The sequence below is a fragment of the Hemiscyllium ocellatum genome, unplaced genomic scaffold (assembly GCF_020745735.1).
Source record: "Hemiscyllium ocellatum isolate sHemOce1 unplaced genomic scaffold, sHemOce1.pat.X.cur. scaffold_1080_pat_ctg1, whole genome shotgun sequence".
In the NCBI taxonomy this organism is placed as follows: domain Eukaryota; kingdom Metazoa; phylum Chordata; class Chondrichthyes; order Orectolobiformes; family Hemiscylliidae; genus Hemiscyllium; species Hemiscyllium ocellatum.
The window spans coordinates 99,555-108,946 of NW_026867668.1; the positions used below are offsets into that span (position 1 = coordinate 99,555).

The 9,392-nt window shown below is 46.3% G+C and overlaps 1 protein-coding gene across 2 annotated transcripts; it reads left to right on the forward strand.

Moving 5' to 3' along the window:
• Window positions 1–502: 502 nt before the first annotated feature.
• Window positions 503–7,365, forward strand: LOC132809340 (uncharacterized). 2 transcript variants are annotated; one of them, XM_060822537.1, is made up of 2 exons: window positions 503–714; window positions 5,554–7,365. In XM_060822537.1, exons 1-2 carry the CDS (start codon window positions 589–591, stop codon window positions 6,094–6,096), a joined length of 669 nt encoding a protein of 222 aa, XP_060678520.1. In that variant the 5' UTR covers window positions 503–588; the 3' UTR covers window positions 6,097–7,365. The 2 variants fall into 2 exon arrangements, with proteins under 2 accessions (XP_060678520.1, XP_060678521.1); XM_060822538.1 differs by lacking the exon at window positions 5,554–7,365 and adding an exon at window positions 2,868–4,606.
• Window positions 7,366–9,392: the final 2,027 nt, after the last annotated feature.

Consider the following 9,392-nt stretch of genomic DNA (forward strand, 5'->3'; position numbering starts at 1 on the left):
CAGCATGAAGCCCAATTCCTGCACAAAGTCATCGAGATACAGAGGGGTATTCACAATCCACCACATCCGGCTCCATATAGAAAACAGCATTAACGTTGACCATAACAGGATGAAATTGACCGAGATCACAAACAGTAAAATGATGGATTTTTTTCGGTTTCTCATTTCTGTGTCAGACTGAGCGTCCCCATTGGTGTGAGCGCGGAGTCTCCTGCGGGCTCTGCTGGTCACTAAAATGTGTCTGACGGTGAGAACATTGAGCAGCAGAATCAGGAGAAATGGGACACCCGGGGTTAGAATGTGGTGGAGGAACTCGATTGTGACCCAGACAATGGAGTAATAAACAGCGAGTGTTACCTCACAAAACCAGGGGGCGTTCCACAGCCCATACCGAGCCATGAGCATAAAATACCAGGAAATGTTCTTTAAACAGCTCAGCACAGTCACTGCTCCCAGAACCACAGCCGCCGTTTTCTCACTGCAATATTTACTTTTCAGCTTCTGGCAACAAATGGCCACAAACCGATCAAAGGTGAAAGTGACGGTGAACCAGACAGAGCAGTCAGTGGCTGCATAAAGCAGGACGGCATGGATATTACACACCGGGACGGAGTACCTCAGGAAATAAAACTGTTCCTGATAAACAATGGGAATGTGTCTCAGGATCAGGTCGAGGATAATGACCAGGAGATCCGCCGCTGCCATGGCTCCCAGGTAACGTCTGACACATGGAGACAATCCACAATCTTTATAAAGCAGGACGTAGATGGTCACTACGTTAACTGTGAGGAAGGAAAACAAACCCATTATCCATCAGCCTGGAGGCAAAGGGACCCGTTTGATCGGGGACCCAGTGAGATTTTCAAATGTGTCCCTGTATTCAGGGATTTATTAAAATAATTGGAGCTGGAATAACAAATGGGAAGGTCGGAATTACTGACAAAAATGTGACATAACCCACAAGAAACCCTCCCTCCCTAAACACACAGAGACACATCCATAAGGACAGATGGTTTCTAGAACATTCCCACACACTCGATCACTCGAGAGCAGACACAGGTCACTCCTTCCCAGTTCCTAATACGGAGGGTGGGAACGTTGCTGTCCTGAAGGATTCTCCCCCAGTTTCCCGAAGACAAACGGAGTTTGGGAATTTCTGTATTTTGGTCTAAACTGTGGTCGATCCTGTGTCGTGGAGAAATGTAAACGCAGGGAAAACGTATTCCCCCCTTTAACTGCCTGAGGGGCCTTCGGAACAGTGTCTCCTTCTCCCTGGAACGGGATCTCTTCCCTCAGGATCTTATCGTTTGTTCAATTCACTGACGTCCGGCCGTTCACAAACAAACAACGTCAGGGACAGAACGTTCCGGGGAATGCCAGTTATAGAATGTCAGGGACAGAACGTTCCGGGGAACTCTTGATCTGTCCATCACCTTTCACCCCCCACCCCCATCCACCTCACCACCATGATGTACTGTGCACAGGCTACATATCCATCCGTTCAAATCCGAATCCTCTTCACTGGAAGTCTATCATGCCTCTATGTTCACATTGATTGACAGTTGCATTAGTGAAATAATTGACAGAGAACTGAGTCATGGATAATGGGACACAGACAGGAAAGTGGGGCTGAGACCCCAACCTGATCAGCCACAATCTTAGCGCCTGGTGGAGAAGGCTCAAAGTGTCTAATGATTCACTCCTGTCCCTCAATCCCGTGTTCCTGTGTTCCATTCAGCCCATTAAACCTGTTAGGCAGGAGCATTTAGAGGCTACTTACTTCTATAACCTGGTGCACAGAAACAGAGGAGATCATTCGGCCCTTCAAGACTGTCCCACACACTTTGAGGTGATTTGAGAAATGTAATTGTAAAACCCATGATAGGTATGAAAGAGGCCCCTCATCTCTCTTTACAGAGCTTCGCCTCTCTGCGACTTGTGCTCCATTTGTTGGTCATGTTTTAGACCCAAATTCACTATGAATGCAGCCCCCATACCTCACCCAGCGATGGCTCACAAAATCCTCTGGTCTCCCTGACGGCAACATTCAATAACAGAACATTCATGAAAATATCACCCACTAACTTTCCAATAACAGAATGTGAGAACATCAGACACAGGGGCAGGTCATTCACTCCCCAAGCCTGCCTTGCCCTTCACTAAGATCAAGACTGATCTGCTCTTGGTCTCAAATCCTCTTTCATACCCAATTCCTCATCGCCCTCAACTCTCTGACAGGTCAATATCCATCTACCTCCTCTTCAAATACTTTCAGTCATCTGGCTCCCGAACACTCTTGAGAAGAGAAATCCTGACATTCAACGCCACCTGTTTGAAGAAAACCCTTGCTGCTCCTATACCATGGCTTATTGATATGACCAATAGAGGTTGACACAAGGGGTCAGGTAAAAATGACTGGCCCTGATATCAAGGCTTCTGTTGACATCAAGGAGCTTAACAAATCTGAACTTAATGGGAATCAGAGAAAACTCTCCAGTGTTTGGAGTCAAACATGGCACAAAGGAAGATGTTCATCATCTCAGTCCTGGGTCACCTCTGTGGGAGATCCTCAGGGTAGCTTCCTCTTCACAAACATCTTCAGCTGCTTCATCAATGTCTCCCCGCCCCCACCCTCCCCACCATAAGATCCGAAGTGGGGATGGTCACTGAGGATTCCACAATGTTCAGAATAATTTGATGCCCCCGTCAGCTCCTGAACTGGACTGTGTCCATGTGCAGCAAGACATGGACTCCATTGAGGCTTGTGCCTTTAAAGAGTCCATAACATTCATATAAAGGACTGTCTGACACTGCACATTGCCACAGTAAAATAAGAGTTCATTCCGCACCTTACACTGGTTTCACAGGAATATGAGGAAGTCGTTCAGCCCATTGACACTATTGGAGAAGAACAGGGACAGCCCATTCGGTGCCTCCAACATATTACTCAGGAAGAGAAGGATTCTAGTGTGATGGGCCACACCAGAGCCCCTCGACAATATTTGAAGACGGTAGCCTAGACTCTAATGTTTTTTATTTTAAAGAAAATGTGAAGTGTCTGTTCCAGATGCAATGTGAGTGGTCAAACAACTCGGTGTGAAGCATAACACCATTTACTTAAACACGATAGATGAAATAAAACCAAAGAAAGAAGAATTTAGAATAATGTAATTATATTGGACGAGTTAACAGAATAATAGATCTAGGAACTAATACGAATGAACTGTTCTTATACTGGAAATCACATGAACACAGCCCTCGGAAAAAAGGAATATTCAGACACTGAATGACACAAATATTTCTCCAATTCAGGATTTAAAAACAGCACCAAGAGAAAATCCATACAGAGTAGCTGCCAGGAGACATTCACTAAAGTTTTCAACTCGGTGGAGACCCCAATAATTTCTGATGGTACTGAGAAACCAAAACCCAGAAATCCTAATCTGTGAGAGCTGACCATACCCATTCCATCTGCATTAAAATAAACCTAAGGCCTCACTAGTTGTTCACTCAAGTGGCCCTAACTAGCCAGCTTGGGAACGGTCATTCAATCTCTCTCGTTAAAGAAACCAGAACAAAATAACAGCATCATCACACTAGTCAGCACATCGAGCTGTTATACAGGAACCAGGGGTAACCCAATCAGGCCCTTGGCCCTGTCCAATCGGACGAGGAAGAAGCCAGTCAGTCCCTTGAGTCACTTACACAGGAACAGTAGGAGGCCATTCCCACCTCAATGCACTTACACAGGGACAGAATGAGCTAATTGATGCTGATTCCTGATGAATGGCTTATGCCCGAAACGTCGATTCTCCTGCTGTGCTTTTCCACCAAACTACGGTCTACTCTGATCTTCAGCATCAACAAGCCTCGCTGTCTCCTAACTGATGCTCTAACATGATGAACAAGTGGATCAGAGGCTGCACAGACAGACTGCTCCACGTTGTTCCTCGTAGCTCCGTCTGTCATGATACACACGTGGGACTTTAACGGCGTTTTCTACTGGTGAGGAGGAAAGCCATATGTCTTGTGTGAGGTCACAAGAAGGCACCTTCCATCTCCGAGAAGCCAGCCTGGTGTTCTCTATGTAGGGTGGAAGTGGATGGGAATGGCTACCTGTTTCAGATGGCAAGTATTGTGGCTGCTGTTGGGGATTGTGAACAACCTGACGTTCAGTACGGGTTTACACGCCGACTGCACAATAACGTGGGGAGAGTTAATTTAGGCATATAAACTATTAGGAAAGTCACGTTAGACTGATAAATGGACTCTCTAAGTTCAAATAATGCTGATCGTGTTCATGTTGATCTTGTCTAGTGCACGTGCTGTTCAATGTAACCGTTATGCCTTACTCTGTCCAAGTCTATTTCCACCCTATGACCTGCCTGGCCATGTTTACTGTGATCTTCCTCCACTGCTCATAACTAAAGCGTTTTCCTGTACTGAGGTACACATGACAATAAATCAAACCAATCAATCCTGGGTAAAGTCTGGAATGTCTCTCCCTGTCAATATCTCTTTTGGAAATAAGTGATCACTGCCACTCCTCGTGTTTCAGCGTCACCATTTCTTCTTCTCTCACAGCTCTACTGATTAAACACTCAGCTTCTTCACTCTATCCTCGTGATACCATCACGCATGTCTGTGGTAAGGAGATCATTCCTTACAAAGGAGATCAAATCCGTAGGGAGTGTCCCAACCACAGTCTCAGCAAGGCCCTACAACAGCAGGAAGATGGCATTACTTATGTACTTGAATCATCTTACAATGAAGGACAGCATACCATTGACTGCACCCATTACTTACACAGGGTTTGATTCAGAGCAGTCAGCATAGACTTGTGAGTGGGAGATCATGCTTCCCAAATTTGTTCGAGTTCGCTGAGGAAGTGACCAAGCAGGTTGATGAGGGCCGAGCGGTAACCATAGTCTCTATGGATATCAGTAAGGCCTTTGATAAGGTTCCACATGGCAGGCTGCTCTGGAGAGTTCCATCACGTGGAATGTTGTGGAACTGACCAATTGGATACACAGTTGGCTTGACGGTAGGAAGCAGAGGGTTTAGTGGAAGGATGCTTGTCAGACTGGAGGCTGGGTCCATTGCTGTTTGTTATCTATGAGTTGGTTGAGAATATACAAGGTATGATTTGTAAGTTTACAGATGGCACTAAAATAAGTGGGAGCATGATCAGTGAGTAAGTTTATCAGAAATTGCAGCAGGACCTTAATCAGGTGGGGAAGTGGGCCGAGAAATGGCAAATGGAATTTAATATAGATATGTGATGTCTTGGAAACTCAACTCAAGGTAGGAGTTTCATGGTGAATGGGAGGGCCTTAAGGGGTGTAGTGGGCAGAGAGACCTTGGTGTTCAGGTGCACGGTTCACTGAGAGTGGAGTCACATGTAGACAGGGCAGTGAAGAAGGCATTTGGCACAATGGCCTTCATCAGGCAGGATATTGAGTATGGAAGTTGGGAATTTATGTTGCAGTTATACAGGACTTTGGTAAGGCCGCACTTCGAGTATTGTGTTCAGTTTTTGTCACTTTGTTATAGGGAGCACGTGTCTATCTCCGAAGGAAGTTATTACGGTACCTTGCTGGGACAACTTCGTTGTTCAGTACTTCCCAGGAGCTGAAAAATGATGCCATGTTCTTCGTGACCTGCAACACATTATCAACGGAGATGAGCACCTCGCCAAGACCTTCCCCACACCTCCACTGCTTGCCTTTAAACAACCACCAAACCTCAAACAGATTATATGTTTATAGCAAGCTGCCCAGCTTTCAGGACAGCGCCATACAACCCTGTCACGGTAGGCGCTGCAAGACGTGTCAGAATGTGGACATGGGTATTACCATTACATGTGAGGACACCTCCCACCATGTACGTGGCAGGTACTCATGTGACTCAGCCAACATTGTCTATCTTATACGTTGCAGGCAAGGGCGCCTGGAGGCATGGTACACTGGGGAAACCGAGCAAAGGCTACAGCAACAGATGAATGGGCACCACACAACAATCAACAGACAGAAGTGTTGCCTCCCAGTTCGGGACACTTCTGCGGTACAGGACATTCGACCTCGGACCTTCGGCTGATTATCCTCCAAGGCACGGTGGGCACAGTGGTTACCACTGCTGCCTCACAGCGCCAGGGACCTGGGTTCAATTCCCGCCTCAGGCGACTGACTGTGTGGAGTTTGCACATTCTCTCCGTGTCTGTGTGGGTTTCCTCCGGGTGCTCCGGTTTCCTCCCACAGTCCAAAGATGTGCGGGTCAGGTGAATCGGCCATGCTAAATTGCCCGTAGTGTTAGGTAAGGGGTATATGTAGGGGTATGGGTGGGTTGCGCTTCGGCGGGTCGGTGTGGACTTGTTGGGCCGAAGGGCCTGTTTCCACACTGTAAGTAACCTAATCAAAAGGCAGACTTCAGGACAGGCAACAGCGAAAAGTGGCCAAACGGGGGCTGATAGCTAAGTTTGGTACCCATAGGGAGGGCCTCAACCGGGCCCTTGGGTTCATGTCATACTACAGGCGACCACCAGTGCACTATATACACACACAGACACACTTACACACACACACACACACACACACACACACACACAGTCACTCCTATATACACACATACACACGGACACACATATACACAGACATGCACACAGACACTCGCGCACACCCTTACAGACACACACACTCCCATACTCACACATGCATCCTCTCAGAGACTGAGACCACTCTACACTCATGCAGGCACATATACCCTCTCTCTCACAGACACTCGCAAACCCCCACCCCAGACACAGACACACTACCACACTCACACATGCACCCCCTCACTGAATTAAGACACTCTGCAATCACTACACACACATGTACACTCTCACTCACACTTACAACCCCCAAGCCAGACAGACATACACACAGACAGACACAAAGACCCATATGCGCACATACATTTTGTGGGGTGAATTTGTACTTGCAGAGTTACATTGTACTTTACTCAAAAACAGTAAAACTCTGTTATCTGACTTTTTAGGTTAGAATCGATCTAAAATCATGGCATGGACAGAGAACACAGGGCGCTAACACCTTCGACATATTGTGTAACTAACCCACTTGTTACAGTTAACCTGAGAATGCAACTTAAAATAAAAGGTTTTTTGATTTACACACGGAAGAAGCTAAACTATCATGGTATTCGAACAGATGAAAGACTCAACAGACAATCAAGGTAATTTTCAATGTGTAGTTTCAGTTACATCATACTGTAATTTTTTGCTATAAATACTGTGCCTTACAATTTTGTCCCCCACAATCACCTGAAGAAGGTGCGGTTCTCTGAAAGCTAATGTGCTTCCAATTAAACCTGTTGGACTATAACCTGGCGTTGTGTGATTTTTAACTGTGGACACCCCAGTCCAACACCGGCATCTCCAAATCATGATTACTGTGAAGTGGAATTGTATTAATCGTTCTCCAGCACTCTGGCACCTCCCCAATGGTCAGATTCTAAATAAAATTAATGTTAGAGGTCATCTCGCCACGTTATTCATGCTCTTCTCAAGCATTATTGTGAGATTTTCTCTAGAGTTATGCATGTAGAGTAGAAAAGGACAATGATTTTAAACAATGCTGTGTATTACCCTAGAGAGCTGAGACTGCTCTAAACTGGACGGGAACCTTTCAGCAGCCTGGTAATGTTTCTGCTGCCTCTGTACAGGATCTTAGTGAGATCACATTGGAGTAGTGTGTAAAGAATTTTTCTACTCAATGAAGAAAGTGCATTGTTATGTTGGAAGGAGCTCAGAGATAGTTCCCTCAACTGATTCCTGCAAATAAGGTGTCTAAGGATGGAGAGATAGCAGGAAAGTGGAACAGAGGCCGCGATAACATCAGCCATGATTGCATTCAATGGCGGAGCTGGTTCGAGGGGTTGGATTCCTGACTGATGCTCCTCGTCCACACTCAGCCTTTTGACCGTGTTACACAGTATAGAGGGAGGACTGTCTATCAAACAGGAAGCAGGCTCTCTGGATAAGTCAGTCTTAATCAGTTTGTCAGAACGTCACCAGTGGAGTCACACAGTGACCAGTGCGGGTACCTCAACTATTTACAATCTACATCAATGATCAGGAGGTTGGAACAGATATCCAGATACTGAGTTTGGTGATGTCGCTTGGATAAACAAGAGATTAAATTATCAAGAGAGGGTGGAGTGTCTGCAAATAGATACAGAAAGTTCAAGGCAATGGATAATAATTTGGAAGGAGCAATACAACATAATATAACATAATTTCATTTACAGGAATAATGGAAGGCAGTATGTTACTGAAATGGAGAGGGATTACAGGGTTTAATGATACTGTGTACTGGGGGGTTCACTCAGACCCGTTCAGACATGGGAGATGTGCTCCATCCCTGATTATCTGCTCCTTGACATTCCAAGTGACCACATTGCTCTCCGTTCACATAGAATATTTTGTTGTGGTTGGTTGGTGGTGGGGATGGTGTTTTGAAACGTGTATCAAGTGGACGGCCTTTATCCAAGATATATTCATTCCTTTCTACAAGGAGACCCGTAGAAGATGGGAATGGCTGCCTGCTTCTGAATGAAGGAGCTATGGCTGCTTTCAGGACAGGAGTATTCACCAACATAATGTATTGTGCATGGACACACTGTAACATTAATCGAGTGAGAGCTCCTTCAGTTCCTCTACCTCTCCCCATGTAATGGCTGCTCTGCAGATTCCATGTACACCTTCAGGAATCCCACTATACTGGGAAAATAAGGATACACCTGGCAGCTTCCCGCTGAGGGAGAAGCAATGTATTGACCTCATCCACCATATACATCCTCCATCACTGAATGGTGACATTGATGTTGAGATACTGGGAGATGATGGACATGTCACTGACTCCGGCCTGGAAAGTTTCGGATCACAGAAGCTGAATGAAACTGTGACCCTAATAGCCACCGGCAGCACCGTCTTCCCCCTGGCGTGAAGCTGCAGGTCATGTTGAAGAAGGTGACACCGCTCTGTGACCAGCTCCTTGTTCAGTCCAGATCCCCTCACACTCTGCTCCTGGGTTAAGTGTGGCTTGGGAAGCTGTTCCTGGAAAACCCGGGGTTGATACAGCAGATCCCTTTCCCTACACACACTCACTCCGTGGTTTCAGATCTTTTCCTGTCTGCAGCCTCTGCTCCATTTGGTGTTCATGTTACACACCCAGATGCTGTTACCATAGTCCCCATGCTCCATCCAAAGTTGGGTCACCAAATCCTCCGGTCTCCCTAAATGTCTGAGGCAGCTCACAGCACAAGCCCCAGCAAACCATCCCCAGCAACTCCACTAACGTTTCAACAACAGGAATCAGTCAGAAACCCCTCGGCTA